Source organism: Ischnura elegans, chromosome 5 (genome assembly GCF_921293095.1).
Source record: "Ischnura elegans chromosome 5, ioIscEleg1.1, whole genome shotgun sequence".
Classification (NCBI taxonomy): Eukaryota; Metazoa; Arthropoda; class Insecta; order Odonata; family Coenagrionidae; genus Ischnura; species Ischnura elegans.
In genome coordinates, this window is record NC_060250.1 from 84032675 (window position 1) to 84049823 (window position 17149).

At 35.5% G+C, this 17149-nt stretch overlaps 1 protein-coding gene across 1 annotated transcript; it reads right to left on the bottom strand.

The window, feature by feature from the left end:
• Positions 1-1621: 1621 nt before the first annotated feature.
• On the bottom strand, positions 1622-16766 carry LOC124159142 (integrin-linked protein kinase). The gene is made up of 9 exons (XM_046534723.1): positions 16408-16766; positions 12068-12233; positions 11037-11229; positions 10016-10096; positions 9395-9590; positions 8385-8664; positions 7192-7291; positions 6239-6369; positions 1622-4750 (listed from the first exon to the last, which is right to left on the bottom strand). The coding sequence occupies exons 1-9, from the start codon at positions 16494-16496 to the stop codon at positions 4604-4606; spliced, it is 1383 nt and encodes a 460-aa protein (XP_046390679.1). The 5' UTR covers positions 16497-16766; the 3' UTR covers positions 1622-4603.
• Between the last annotated feature and the right edge of the window lie 383 nt (positions 16767-17149).

A 17149-nucleotide genomic window follows, 5' to 3' on the forward strand; every position in this document is an offset into this window, starting at 1 on the left:
AATATTACGTGCACCTAAACATGTCAACGAATTACGATGTATTTCGGTAAATTTCGCATAAATTCAAGGCAAACTGTTAATTTGTTCAGAACTCGATGGCCGATTTGTGGATGGACAGAACCACCAACTATTTTAGGTATAGGTCCCTCGAACTCAAATGGTCTTAAAAAATGCTTGGCGTTTCGTAATTTATCGTGGACATTGTAGAAGTAACAGAAAATGGTCATCATATCATAATGTATCATCTCCATGACTTCACTGGCCATTTGGCATTGCTAGTGAAGGATAGTACCCAGAGAAGTGGGAAACTTGGAAGTCATGGTCACATGGTAGGATTTCTAGGTAAAGGGACAAAGCAGGCATGATGATGGTTCACATATGTAACAGTAAACAATGGCAAAATCGATTTCCGTATACCGAATATGGGGTCACCTTACACGCCACTCCACAACATTGATTGCATTGATTGCTGTGAGTCCGTACGTGCGTAGCCCAAAAAACGTCGTGTGAACACATAACCCAGCTAAAAAATTGCACCGGGAGGATTAATATTTAAGTGTAGGATTCTTTGAGTTACACTTGAGATTGTCAAGAGGTGTGCCTACCCAGCAGGATGTCCTACCACGGAAGTTGTATGATGTGACTTAGCAAACTCTAATGAGAAAACCATGGAGAAAACGATGCAAAGGACACGTCGGACACAACCAGAAATATCACTACGGGGCTTTGGAAGTACGTATAAGATGCACTTACATCCTGACTTTGGTAGCAATCCGTGCTGCTGTAAGGAAATGCATAGCGGACAGACAAACAGACATCCTCTCTTATGTATACAAAATATAAGACAGATGAGGGCTCCCATAAGGCATATGCTTTGCTCTAAGCATGAAAACTTCATCATTAATAAACGATCAAAATCCAAGCTGAATTTTTCGGTTGAAAACTGATGCAAGTCGAAAGGCCACCAAAAAGCTCTTTCCTTAGATAAAATTAAAATTTTTAGCTAAAGAAGTAAATTTACCTAAATTATTGCATATTGTTATGAAGACTTTTAAATGAGTAAATACAGGATTAATCAGATCGGTTTAATTTTTATGAGGGTTTATGTTGTTTATGCTATTGTTATTTATTTATATGGGTTTGTGGTGTGATCTTCCACATAAATTAACCAAAATGGATAAGAAAACATCACAAATGACATCATCCACGCAATATTCCTAAGTACATGGTGCAAAGAAGGCTGTTTGCATATTACTGCCTTAATTTTTTAAATGTGTTTTATGGAAGCAACATGTTCAGTGCCCATCAAAGCCCCATTCAGAACAGCCTAATGCACATCAATACACATCACGCAATTCAGAATGCACTCCATAATTTCACTCAAGAATTTCTCTAAATGTAAATTATATAAACATTAAAGCATGGTACATTCAATGGGTGATGAATTATTCTCATTCATGCTGCAAAATAGAAAGAATTCCTGGAATGAGATATTCTTGTGAAATTATTTACTTGCATCCTAATATAATGGTTTGAATGCATTTCTCTACGAGTTCATACATCAATCACTGGAAAGCTATTTAAATGTTTCCTTCATTAATGAAGAATGAACAAATAAAAGTTGACTTCAAAGTCTCTGATTTATTGTAAAATGAGTTGATTACAAAAAAACATGATGAATGTCAGCATGAAATTAATAATGTATCAAAGAGTGTGTGAAGTTGAGATAAAATACAAATGATAATGAATCGTCTTCTTTTGAAATACAAAACAAGTTAATTTACGTCACAAGTAAAAGGCTTATGCAAGCAAAAACACTAAAATTATGAATGAAAAAAATCACACACATCCAATAGAATACAGGCACAATTTCATTTAAGGCATCAAGGCAAAGTGTAAAAATTATAAAAATACACATCATCTTTTATCCTTTTACGGAGCAATAGCTTTAAAAAAAAGAATACTTTTAGTCATTAATACAAACACACAAAAAATGGCAAGGACACCACCAATAAATACTTTGTGCGTAACAAGTATGTGAAGAGAAAGAAGTTATGATGGATTTTATTAAGTTCACAATAGTCACTGAAGTGGTGTGACTAGGCACTTTGTCTCCTGATCACACAAGGCAGCGGAGAACATCATTCCGCAACCATAATTCTTCAACCAGGTTTTGATTATTCCTCAGGCAGTTGTTGCAACTGCCCTGATTCAAATGGCACTAAGTGTTTCATTACCTCATTTCTTCATGCCAAATATAAAAACATATCTAGTAGAAAACATATAAATATAAGCATCTGAATTACTTTTTGGTTACCAGAGCTGAAATACCCTGCACACGGTATCGCTTCTAGAAGATAGTTCTGAGAATTCGATGTAGCAAGGAGTAGTTCCTGTATTTAGCCATAAACAATACTCTTGATGTTGGGAAACAACTTATGGTATAATATAAATGGGTAGACCACTCTGTAAAGTGTTGAAGTCTAATTAAAGTTTGGCTTAATACAAAACATTTTCATGTTACTGACTTGAGGACCTTTCAATATATTCACTAAGCAGAAACTAGCATCCATCAATAGTGTACAGAGTTTTCACCATCAGTTTATTAATAATAGTTGTCGATGGTCCTTCTTGATTACACAAACCAAGTTTCACTAATGATAAACAAGTTCTTCTCACATGCTGTACATGTCTTCCCCAGATATTACCTTAACCTGCCAAAAACAAATTTTGATTTCCCTTACTTCTTCCTTTAACAATATTTTCCACATTTTATAGATGCCAAAAAATTTAGCAAAACACTAATATTCATCTCATACAAACAGGAACAGTTTTCAAGCTTTTTTTTTAACATTAAGTATGCTTAAAATATGCACAAAGAGCAGCCTGATGCTTGCACAGAAATAGGCCGTACCAACTGAATTACTGCATTTACATCAGATAACACATAACAAGACAGTATGTACATGAAGAAGCACTTGGTTATAAACAGTCATACATGTAACATAAATTAGTGCTGCTATTAAAATTAATTATTAAAGGCTAAAATGCAAATTAATCCTTGCCATTAAAATCTAAGTTGTCACATTTTGCTGAACTAAAATGAGTGTGGCATGGTTAAAAAGCAATAATAAATAAATAAAGGACACTATAAATTCAACATTCCATTGAAAATACGTAATTTTTGGCTAACTCATCAGATTTGCTTTTTAACTGATAAAAATGTGAGTTGAGACAAATTGACCAATAATTTTGTTAATTTGACATTTTAAAAATTGATTACATATTTTAAACATATTTCAAAATAGCAGGCACAACAAGGAGAAAAAAAGAGAAATATTTAAAGATATTTAAAAAAATCATTCTGCTGATACTTCAAGAATAACTTTCAAGAAAGCAGTTAGCTAGCTTATAAACATGTTTACTCTGAATATAACAAATATATTTGTATGCATTTGTATATGATATCTCTATAGTATAAAAAGGCACGTATGGTTAAATAAACTCTTGATATTAAGGCAGTATCAACATGTGTTAAAAGACTACTCTAAGAATGGATAGATATCCACCCCAATACATCCAAATGCAAGCAACTAAAAGAAATGTTTCAAACTTTTTGCTGCTACAAAAATAAAGGTCAATTTTGACATCTTACTTGTGTCCTAATTAGTTAAGAATTTGGTGTGAATACATACGCTTCCCATTAAAATCCATAAATGGGATGTTGTATAGCATATTCACTCCAGTAGAAAAGATTAACGGGAATATTAACAGTATAGAAACAGCTCCCTCAGAGGGCACTAAACAGGTAACGTAAGAGAGACATACTTAATAGCAGAAGGGTTAGGAGTACTAAGAACTTTCACAAGATGAGACCACATTTCTTAGCAAATAGATGTATCAGAAAACTTATACGAATGTATATATATGCCCTTGGCAAGTTTCCACGATTTCCCTCAATATTTTTTAAAAATAATTTACCCCCAACCTGTTCATTAATCACTTAGCACCCTTATATATTTCCCCTTTATATATTTCTCAGAAATATAACAGGAAGCCATATTAAAAATGGATTTTAGATCCTATCCCTTGAAAATTGACGTAATAAATTCCATTGATGACTATTTTTAGCTCATTTAGAAAACAAATCTTACTCTCGTTAAAGCCATCAAAATATACATATATTTCCTACTTACAACCCGTACTTAAATAGGGACCCCACGAACCAACTCTGCACTACTTTTCTAAGTGCATGATTACCAATCCCAAACAAGTCAACAACTGAAACTGATAAAATATAGGCAAAATTTATGTTCATGTAGAGAAATGAATATCTCTAAAACAGTTCTGACTGAATGGCCAAAGGGTAATTAAAATTTATCCATGTAAGGCTAAAAATGGCACTAGGCACCGCTGAAGGTAATAATGTTATAACAGTATTAGTACGCTACATTTTAGTAGGTAATATTTCCATGTTATGATCCTCTTGCAATGTTGATGTGGCCACAGGACTCATCAAAGCCACAAAAGAGGAAGATGGAGTTGAAAGCAGATCTAACTCTTTCCATAATCTTCTAAGAGCAACGAAAAACAACAGGTTCTCTTATCTTCTCATTTTCTCCAAGATCGGAAGCACCATGTCAAAGGTTGGTCTTTTTCCTGGGTCCTCGTTCATGCATATCTTGATAAGCTTTGCTAAGTGAGGTGACACTCCTGGTGGAATAGTGACTCGCAGGCCTTCTAAGGCAATCTGCACATTGGGATAACAAGAGAAAATATATCACATCACAAAATTTTAACAATTATTATATACTTTCCTAATCTTAATTAGAATTTGATCAAATTTCTTTTACGAATTTCATGACTTGGACTTTTGCCCCAGGCACTTGAAGTGCCCAATTTTCTTGCAAATGAAAATAATTTTCATGATGTTTTGCGAATGCAGAGGTTTGGACATGTGTTTCATTCAAAAGTCATATCGCTTAGAATGTGTTTTTGCCTAATGGAATGTGGCAAATTGCTAACATGTTTATGCACTCGCTTTGACAAGAGCACTATTGATGGGTTTTGTGAGTTTGATAGGAAGTAAATTCTGCCATGCTAAGATAGACTGGATTCGTAATTGTCATTTTCAAACAGAAGCACCGATCGAAAGATCTGAACACAAGCAAGAAAGATTCCCAAGGAGGTGGACCATCCAAACTACAAATTTTGCAACACTCTTTACAGAAATCAAGAAAATCAAACTGTATAGAGAGCAGTTGATAAAATATTCACGGGAAATCAGCCGAGTAAGATGCCGAGTAAGATGCCGGGTGAAGATTTTATCAACAGCATTCGCCAGGAAAGCACCAAATCCTTCTGTATAGAGAGCAGTTAAACTTTGACACGAAAAAGGCATTTATTTAGGCCAATATACCATTTCAAGAAATAGAAAACCATTCATTAAGGCTTTCTCAAATACTGGTGATCAGTTCCAGGTTGGCCATTATTATTTGAGAAAAGTTATGCACAAAAAGGGGACAATGGTAGCCAAGTGGGTTAAAAAGGCCAAGCCAATAAATCTGTGCTGTTATTAAGTAGATTTATTTCTAAACCCCCAAATATCTTATTATAGTTTGTCAATTCAGTTTTTATGAAATTACGGTACACAGGCTCCCTATTCGAAGACTTATCACTTGCATGACTTTTTTTCTATTAATTCAGAGTGTAGTACAACTCAGCTTTCAATGCACCAAAATGCTCAAAATGCCTTTCTAAATTGTGGAGAAAGTCATAATCCTTTTTATCATGTAAAGTTCTTTCAATCTGCTAAGAAAAACTTCATTATAGAAAGCTGATTCTCAGTACCCATACGTTGAATATTAATAATATTTTCCATTATTTTTAAAATACAACAGCAAGAAAATGACTAACTTTATTAATGAGAGTATTTTTCTTTAAGTGGATCAGTGAGTTGAAAATGGAGGAAACAACAACTTTCTTAATATTCATGACTTGATTTAGATGTAAAAAATCAGGCAATTGTGCTATGTATTTGAAGCCCTGCAGAACTTTACAGAAAGATTGAAATCACTCAAACAATAGCTCTGGGGCCCAATTCAATGGGAAAAGATTCACCATAAATTTAGGAGAGACCTAATCACAAACTACATGTTAACTTCAGATAGGATTACATCTTATTATACCAGGAAATACTTAAAAATTACAGGAGAATCAAATTATGTCAAGGAAATACCTTCATTCCCACTTCCATTGGGGTCAGGTCAGCAAAAGGCACTTCTCTGGTGGCCAACTCCCACATCAAGATGGCAAAACTCCACATGTCGGAAGCTTCCCAGTTACGATCCGAGGACTTCTTTTGCAAAGCTGGAAAAAATATATTTTTTTTAGCAAAGGGTCAAAGAAGAACATAAGGCATGTTCTATTTCAAATCACTCATTTTCAAGCGATATTGTGCATTAATATCCACCAATTTAGTCAGTCTACTCCTCAACCCTTCAGATACACATTTTAGGAGTTTTAAATAATGATATGTCTACGTAGAAAAATATGGTCATTTGATGCTACACTTTAAAGCTATCACTGAGCACCAACTTCAAATGAACCCATTATTTTAGCATTCTACATCAGACAAAAGACAATGAGATCATATGATAGCTAACTGAAAAATATATATTTAAGTAAATGAAAGATCGTAGCACTTTTCCACAAGAATTTTTAATGCGTACAATGCGTTTCGGCTCACTGAGCCATCATCTGGTACAAGACCAAGACAAGACCAGATGTCTTGTACCAGATGATGGCTCAGTGAGCCGAAACGCGTTGTACGCATTAAAAATTCTTGTGGAAAAGTGCTACGATCTTTCATTTACTTAAATATGTCTAACTTCCACCAATTGAAGCCTGAATCTGTTGAACTTATTGAAAAATATATATCTGCCAAAATCATGCTTAGAATCCAAATAAAAATATACCTAATTGAAATATTTTTTGTCATAAACCATCTTTTATACATAAGGATAGAAAAGGAAATCATTCAAACAACAGGTTTTACATAAATAAATTCATCTTATCCTCGAAACCATGAAATTTTAAGCATCCACAAAAGCAACACAGTGCAGACAACAAGTCAGCCACTGAAATCACGATAAAATGATTAAAAGGGTGATATAATGAAGCAAACATTACCTTCAGGAGCCATCCAAGCTGGATAATATATTCTTCCCTTTTCTTGGAAGGAAAACTTAGCATCAGCCATGTTTATCCGGGCAGTGAAATCTTCATCAATCTAAATATAAATATATAGAGAATTAGCAGTAACCGAAATCATAGCAGCATGATAATCATAAATTGCCCAAACATTACACAGGTGTACACTTTTCTTAAGTATTACTTATTTGTTATTAATACCTAATGTCCACTTCAGTGATGTTTAGCAATAAACAATAATTAACTTCCAAACAGGATTTTTTCTGAATATGTACTTGGTTGTAGGTCAGATTGGTCGAAAGTTGGAAATGACACTTAGATGACATTGTAAAATCATCAACAAGCCAAAATCTAGCCTAAAATATTTCTAAGCCCACCGATGTAAATTCTGCAAAGTACACATACTTTTTAAGCATGATCCATTAATATAAATATTTATTACGAAGGCAATTATCATTAAAAGAAGTAAAATTTACAATGGTTCATTTAGTGATGGGATAAGGATTTAAGTTCAATCAAACCTATTTCCCATTAAATTCATGGATTCGAAATTTTATAAAAACAAGGGATTACAGATCTGACCCATCCCTGCATTCCATGCATTCAAGATTTATTTTATGATATTTGGAGGAGGCAACCGATAGCTTATGACATTTGCACCATTAGGGAAGGGTAGGGAAGGAAGAGTGGAGAAAAAGAAACCTGGCATTAGCATCGGCATGTTCTTAACGAAGGGAACCAAGAGATAACCACAAGTTGATATCCCATCTGATGGACAGAGTGATTTACTTGAATGCACTCAAGTGGGGATCAGCAGTCTCTGAAAAATCTCTACCACCGCTGGGGTTTGAACCTGGATCCTTATGATAAGAAGCTCTCTCAAGCCACCAAACCAACCCAATCCTTGTGATGATTTAGACAAGAGTAAATTCACCATGACGTATACAAGAATTGCCATGAGAAAAAATTCCCCTGGACCGGGAATCAAACCACGGACCTATAGTTTTCCAGGCCAATGCGCAGACCACTACGCTATCCAGGTTCTTTAATTCCCAAGCCCAGACAACTACGCTATCCAGGTTCGATTCCCGGTCCAGGGGAATTTTTTCTCATGGCAGTTCTTGTATATTTCACCGCCGTTCACGCGGTAGGGTTAGAAATATTACACTCACCATGACGTGTTTGGAGTTCAGGTGGTACTGGGGTATAATTCTCTCAAGGGTATGGAGAAAGGCCATGCCACGAGCAACGTCAGTGGCAAAGCGGAGCGCAGTAGCCGTGTCGACCACTGGAGGCCTGGGCGGCTGGCTGGGATCTCCCGTATTTATGTTCACGGCATCGTGCAGCAGTGAGTATAGAGATCCATGGGGCAAGTACTGGCTGATAACCACCAAACGGGGCGGGCTGTTGCAGCAGCCAACGACTGGCAGGACATTTGGGTGGGAGAATATCCTAAGAAGAACAAAATCGTCAATCATTAATAAACAATAACATCTAGAAACAAACTTTAATAGGTCTTACAACTTAATTTCAGTTTAATTGAAGAGGAAGTAAGAAGAAAAGAATATTTGTTCCCATGAAACTTGGCTTTTAAGGCTGCCACTTAATTGAAGAGGAAGTAAGAAGAAAAGAATATTTGTTCCCATGAAACTTGGCTTTTAAGGCTGCCACATACGTATTAAAATAGGTGCCAACAAAAAAATGTGTACATTTCCATTATGATAGTCTGTTAACCTCAAACAATCACCAAGCATAGGTTTTGTAGGGAAGTAAATTGTTTTATCTTTTCATGAAATAATCGATAAAAAAATGAAATTGAAAACCCAGCAACAAAAATTTTGCAACATGGCGTAATTCTAGTCATTCATTCCGACAATTCCGTGAATTTAGATAGAGATGTTTGGCTAGTAAAATATGTACAATCTGTGCTTCGAATTAATACTCCTCCAGAAGGAAAATTTAATCTATCACTGGCCTGGCATAACCCTGGCCCTATTAATGAGGAGCACTCACATTAAATTAGTGCTTTTCATTCATCACAAATTCAATGCTCTAACAATACCTGCAATTGGGGCTCGTTAAAACTAGGATGTATAACCCACTAATCATTAACCACAATAACTCAAAAATATATTTTCATACACATCATACATATCATTGTACATCGTGAAAGTAGCCATACCTGAGTTTCGGGAATTCTTCATTGAAATCCCTGGAAATTCTGGATGTACAATCTCTGACGGCAAGTATTTTGGCCACAATGTCATTCTTCTGCCAACGTCCACGCCATGTCTCCCCAGATGGTGTGCTTGCTATGCGTGTGTGCAGGGAGAGGTCATTGATATTTATTCCACGGTGCCTTGATAGAGTGGCATCTCCTATGATAGAAATAGAGTAAAAACAACATAATCAATGAATGTGAAACAAGATGTTGTACGAGAAAACAAAATTATTAATCAGTAATCTGACACACAGAGATATAAATGTATAATTAGATAAGCAGTTACAGTGAAAATTGAGTACCTTTGTCACCATACCACAAACACAAATTAAGTGAGAACGGCTGCCTCGTAAGCAATTTAAATGCTTAGTGAGAAATTTTTTCACGTTTTGAATTAATTATTTAGCAGTGCACATTTTTCCAACTGCATGCTATCGATAAAACAACTAAAATGGAGATTAAATTCAGCTTTCAAATTAAAACAATACAGTTGATGAGACTTGGCTGAGTTAGTATTAAGATGAATCTATGTAAATAGTGATAGATTTAAAAGAGAGAAGGCTAAATAGGAAGATGACTTACTGCTTCTTGTTTTTAGTCCAAGCCAGCTCTGATCCTTGAAAGTGATCTTCTTCAAATCCTGACCAGTCTCTATGGCAAGTTCTGAAAAGACAAATATATTTATATACGTATTTCAAATGAAAAAGACAAAGTTATTACATACTATAGTTGCTCCAGCTCTATTTTAAGAGAATATTGTGATGCAAACTCAATCTTTCTAACAATAGAATTTAATATATTTTTGCCTATCAGCAAAGCTAAACAGTCTTTAATTAATTTATAAGAAAATTCTTAAATGCATCAGCTTCTTTCAAGGTCATTTTTTCCACACACAAGCTTTGAATGACTAAAAGATCACTCTTCAGCCTCAATGTGGATAAGGAATGGATGGCTCCCTACTAAGGAAATGAACTTTCCTCAACTTCTGATCATGAGGATAATACACACATGATTTTTTTCTTCTAGAATAACTTTTATATGCGTTTAATAATGAAGCATAAATATCTCTTCCCTTGAAATAGCAAATGGCATTATATCTTTCTTCGATATTTTTCCAAAAACATTACTTAGGCTCCTTGTAACCACATTTTTTTTGTATAGCATTTTATTTTACTTGTACAGGTAAACATGTAAATTATAAATACATGCATGTAAAATCAAAGGAAATGGTTCTATTATTTCACTATCACAACATCTAATAACAAAAAATAGCAACAGACTAGTAATCAGGACTGCAAACTTGATAAAACTATTTTTAATGAAATATTAACTAGAAACATTTTCTGCAATTAGGCATTCCCGAGTTACTTGGCAAAACTGATTAATACAAAGCATTGATTTCATAGAATTAAAAAAGGAGTGAATACAAAGTTTATGCAATAACTCCTTGTCATACCCTCAAATGAAAGCAGCAATTCTCATGGCCATTTCCTATTTAAAGTATGGTTTAGGTATTGCTCAAATGCTCAAGCTAAGATCTTACATGATAGTTTATCCTTTTGAATCATCGCCACTACCAATGTTAGGTTTAAAGAATACTCACCATGAACCCTCTTTGCCATAGAGCCTTTGGTCTTGTCAATCGGAGTATCTCCATCTTTGTTGGCGAGTGATATCAGAGCCCCAGAGGAGACCAATGCCTCAGCAATGCTCGAGTGGCCCCAGAAGCAGGCATAGTGCAAAGGAGTGTTCCCATGCTCATTTGTTAAATTGGGGTCCGCCTTGTGCCGAAGGAGCTGTTTAAAATGAAAATGTAATATGTAAACAATGGCCTCTTTCACCAACTTTGCACTGCAACCTGTCTCTGACCTCCAGTAGGCTCTTCTTCCATTGTTTGCAGTTTTTTCTGGACTCAAGCGTGTACATATTTTATACCCAATTTTGGACCATGCGAATGCAAAAATTTGGACCAAATTTCAGGTTAAGTTCAGAATCTGCATCCAGCACTGCATGCGTAAAGGTAATGAATATATACTGACAATATGATGACGTTATAAAGATTAAATGCAGTGCAAACGAGAGATTTTATCTTGCATTATTCCTTCATTTACCATGAAAGTTAAAAAAAAAAATAAAACTAAAAAATCAGTTTACAAATCTGATATGCTTCGAGACAAATTAAAAGTGGTCATTCTGAGGTGAAGGAAAGAGATTTGTTTTAAAGCTCATTATAAATTTCTAAGAACAGTTCAAGGAATCAATCGGTATGGAGAGGAAATTTTCTCAAACAGTTTTTGACTCAATCAACATCAGACAGAAAAGAGCAAACAGCTGATGGTGGCATTCTAAAACAAATAAAGACTGATAGAACGTTTTGAACCTGAGAATCATGAATTCAAATCTACCGGAGGAACAAATTGAATTACTCTTAAATCCACACATCAACAACTTTTATAAAAATTCCTTACATATAGTTGATTTATCTCCATTCTCAACATCTTGGCATACTTCTTAACTCTGTCGTTCGAAAAACCCAAGAATAGCTAGAAATTTTTCAACTATGATACCACCACAGTTTCACTAGCATAGTATCGCTGCTTAAGTTTCACTCAGACAGTGGCCAACAATACTTACAAAGTGGACGATATCTGCATGGCCATGAGCAGATGCAAGATGAAGAGGAGTGTCGTCTCCCATGTTTGTGGCCCCAACCCTAGCTCCACGCTGCACCAGCAACTCCACAATCTTTGAGTGCCCCCTTTTGGCTGCCCAGTGCAGGGGGCTGAAGCCATGGTCATCTCTGAAAGAATAGGTGGAACCATTAATAACCTATTTGCACAAGTTTTATTTTAAAACTTGATATGAGACAAATGAAGAAAGATAAGATTTTTCCAATAGGAATAAATGAATGGAATAAGCATTGCAAATATTAATTGATAGACAAATTATGGAGTACCTCTGGTCAATTATGTCCTGTTCAAATATAAGCTGAGACTTAAGCCAAAAATGTTTGGCTTCTGCCTGAGCCATGGAACAGAAAGACTAAATCATATTTCATCAAAGGTATGACAATATGAATCAATGGCACAAAAAACACCAGGAGAAGTAACTTTTCATTTTAGATGGGGTGAAAGAGAGAGTTGATTTTGACATAAAGAGGGTAAGCAAGCCAATCATGTATGATTATAGCCACAAAATTTTTAAATCTAATTTATCTTCACCATAAGGGGCAGTATGCAGGGGCGCCGACTTATAAAAAATATTGGGGGGGCCTATATCGGAGGTCTTGAGCAGGGAAGAGGTTAGATTCAAAGTGTGTCGCAGCACCGAAACACTATCATGATTCACACCATTTGTTTTCAATTAACCTGCTTAACGTTATAATTATTTGCTAATAACACATTGTTGAATTTATTTTAAAAGGTAACTATCGTCAAACATGGGAAATAAAAATTACCAATATATTTTTGTGATTTCACAAAGCATAATATTACTTAATTATTTTCTTGAATTATTGAGGGGGTTCGGCCCCCCAAAACGAATCTTTGAGGGGGCTCGGGCCCCCTCAGGCCCCATGGAGTCGGCACCACTGGTAATACGAAAGGACTTCACCTACGTTTTTCTAAATTACTTTTATCAGTTGTGAAATAACTATGTGAGTGTATAACAATGGATACAAAAATATGTTAATGGAAAACATGACTTTGTGTTTTCCCAGTGAATGATATTCAGGAACACTCTTTGATTTACAGCGTGTCAAGGCCTCCAACATTTTTGGCACTGTCGTCACGGAAATGATTTTTCCCAGATGACAGTATCAGAGTCAGAAGGCATAATGGTGGATGCAATGGAGACATTTATTCAATAGAAAACCTGATAGTAGTTCCTGAATATCATAACTGATGTAGTTCCAATTAAAAATGACCCACAAAATTTTTTCAGAAGGCAGAAAACTTCATCAGAAGTCAATCTGTACTAATACTGACAATGAGAAATGATTAATTAGGTTATGAAAAATTAGGTTAGATAAAAGAGTCTGACCATTGGGCAGAATGTTTGGCTTTTGCCTGAGCCATGGAACAGAAAACTAATGTCAGTTTGCTCAGGGGTCCTCCAACAGTAGGAAATACTTAGAAAAACCGGGGTTTATGGGCCTTAAGCCTAAGTAAATTTTTAGGGACAGTTTTTAAGTCTCCATCTGGCCTGCCTGTCATAAAGATAGATAAATTTTTGCGAAGTTGATGAAAGGACTACTTACATTAAATTCAAAGACTTGTTTGTTTTTATGAGTATCAAGACCAATCTGCAATCGGTGAGATGGTTAAAACATTTTGGCCAATGTGTGGATGCATCATCCTCAAGGATAAAGGAACTAGCCCCAACATTTCTTCAGCAAAGACGACTATGCACAATTTATTCATAAAAATGTATGTCACTGTAAAAGACCTTTCCCAGTGAAAGCAAGAAAAGATTGTTCCTGGAAATCACCTAATCTTACCACATGCAAACATCATGTATAATAAATTTTGGCAAGATAGTTAATTTTAAAAAAGACCTTTGACTAGGCACACAAATTCTGTGAAGGAGAAAAGATGCTGCCACTTCCCATATTTTCAAAGAGGATAATTTCATTAGCCAAAATGGCAATGTTGAAAGAGACAGTTTGCATATGCATTTAGGTTTTGATTGCCCAATGATTTTAATTTGGTATAACTATAAAGAGAATCAAAAGGTCTGCACCATTACAACCATATAATTAGGCATTAGGTATACAAGAAGTTATAACTTTTATTTTGTCAAATCACAGAAAAATATCACCAGATGCTAAGCAATTGGATATACGAAAAGGATCAAGTTCCAAAAAAATGGAAATTAAATTTTTTCACCACCTTTTCATACAATCTTATAAACTTCTCACCATTTGACAAAGCAAAAAACATTGTAAATTTCTCATAAGTAGCTAACATTTATCTAAACCAGTTTTGTCGCTGGTCGGGATTAAAGTTATTGATGTGAAACCTAGTTTTTATTCGATTCAACCAGAAGCAATTTCAAATAGTCAACACTCAAACTTATCATTTTACCGTCTGACAATATTCCCCACCAAATTTTCAGCTTAGAAAAGCTAATAAATCGCCGGCATTTTCGAGGTAAATAAAACATGTGCGATTAAAATTACCGATTTCCCAGTCACTTTAAAAAAAATTCTATAGCAGAATACCGCGGCAGTATACAACACCATGGATATAAAGTCTTAATTTTCTCAAAAAATTAGACCCTTATTTTCTCTTTCCATACCTCACAGTAAAAACAGGAGGGTATAGATAACTTCGGAAACAGCACAGATTTTCTCGTTTCACTCGCAGACGGGGGAAACAATAATTTCGGAGAATAAATAAAAACCAGGATTGCGAAAAAAGATAAAACATAAGGCAAAACTTTCGATTTTAATAACACTGGATAGAAACTCAAGTTTTTTAACTGTTGCTTATTTTGACATATAACTATTTGACGAAATTGTGAAACCCACAAACGCCCACGCAATCAAGCGAATTTAAATCCGCGTCCAAATACGATAGCAGCGACATTATCCTTGAAACTGCCACCAGCTGGTGTATTTTGGTCTCCCTAAAAAGAACCCCTGCCGTCGTAGACGCTGCAATTGGTGCCAAAAATATAAAACAACAAAAATGATCAAATTGTAAGGAATCCTTCAAATATTTAATCCGAAGAAACGAGACCTAAATGTAATTATGCACCTTCTTGCGAAACTCGGATTTATTGAGGGTTTTCTCGGAGGGGTAACTTTCGCCACGAAATAAACATTTCACAGAGCTCAAAATTAATATTTTAATAGATGCCCTTAGGTTGTAGCCAACGAATAAAGAAGAAATCACCAAAAAAATCTCCCAGTTGGCCTTAGCCTTATATGGATTCGACGATCAGCGAGAAGGCTCTCCCCCTTTCCGCTAACCAAACTGTTACGTCATGCCCCCGTTCTCCCACATGCATCTGCCGACGAAAAAAATATTACATCCTTCGCAAATGCCTTTTGCTCGCCTTCCTCGGAAGGCATGAAGACCACTCCCACTAACGGAAGAGCATTGCGGTCTGTCGCGATGTCACCCGACGGCTATTTCGTGGTAGGAATGACGTAGGGGGGTGAAAAAAACATCAAGACGATCAGAAGCTAACGCCACCACAAGAAATGGGCGTAACTGATCTTGTAACTATTTTGACAATTGCTCGAGAATCAAAACATTCACAATACTCGCAAGCTGGAAATATACTAAATCCACGAGTACTAGCAAAAACAGCATTGCACATTATTCTGTCCAACAGGAGTTTCTGAAGTTGGCCGAAAAATATTTTTTTCAGCACTTTTATGAACACAAATATTAGATATGTCACTGACATAAGTGGTACATATTGAAAACCTGCGCATGGAGCCCTCATTAGCCTCGAAATTTCCAGTATTAAAGTCCCTCTAACCTGAATGTTTTAATAAATTGACTTTAAGAGTTCGGACGACCGAAACAACCGCGAATGAATTATTGATAGAAATTATGATTTTATTTACAACTGCTTTTTCGAAGTAAGAAATTTGTTACAGATTCCAGCAAAATGCAAAACCCGTACTATACCCAAATACTTGAGAATTATGCGATAAGAACTTGATCAAATACAGGAGTCGAAAAGTACTAACCGCGACCAATAAAATAACAGATCAGTAAGTTTGTGACTTATTTGGGTCCCAAGAAAATAAAGTAAGAGTCGAACATACACCTTAAAATTTCTAATGGATATTTAATTGAAGCAACTGCAGTTTCCAATTTTCCAACAAAGAAAGAGTAGCTAGACATAATTCGCATGCATTATAAATCTGAGCCATAGGGGTTAGTTATAAAGTGACCATCCATTCATTACACTTACAACCTAAATAAACCATTGACAATAACGAGAAAATGACACACCCTTGATTCAAATCGTGCTCTGGATCATCCAACCACATCCGGACTTGCATGGCACTCCCTTCTCTGCACCACTGAAATATATCCTCCATTCTTGATCAGTCGAATGCAGGAACAACGTAAATAAATACTAATAACCCTTCACACCCAGTACGTTCTAAGCACCAATCCTGAAACACTTGTGTTAGGCTCAACCACGATCATCCAAGCACTTGAACTGCAATAACTTTTTATCACTTGCTATTATCCGACGTATTAATATCCAATTACCGAATCACACACACGATTTAACTGGAAAACAAGTAACTTATTGATACCCAAACTTACCCACCCACTCAGCCATTACACCCATTTATTTTTAGCGATAATAATAATTCGTTTGTTTTGATATAACGCAAATCGCCGCTTGAGTTCGCTAGCTTCGCCATGATGGCTGCGATACCGCGCAATTTAAAAATATATTATTACTTGAACTTAGAAATTAGTGGTTAAAATTCTCAAGTTATGATAAAAAGCAGGCGGCAGAAATAAGTGGCAGGATTACATTACTTTATAATTATGTGATATTTAATCGGTAATACAGTATCATCGGTTGTGCTATTTTTGTATATTCGAACAAGGTGATGCCGGATAATATGCCAAATCTAGGGTCTAAATGATTTCATTGAAACTAATTCAATTAAATTCAAGGCAAAAAATTCTACCATGAGGAGGCAGCAACACATTATCCCGAATTATAAAAAAA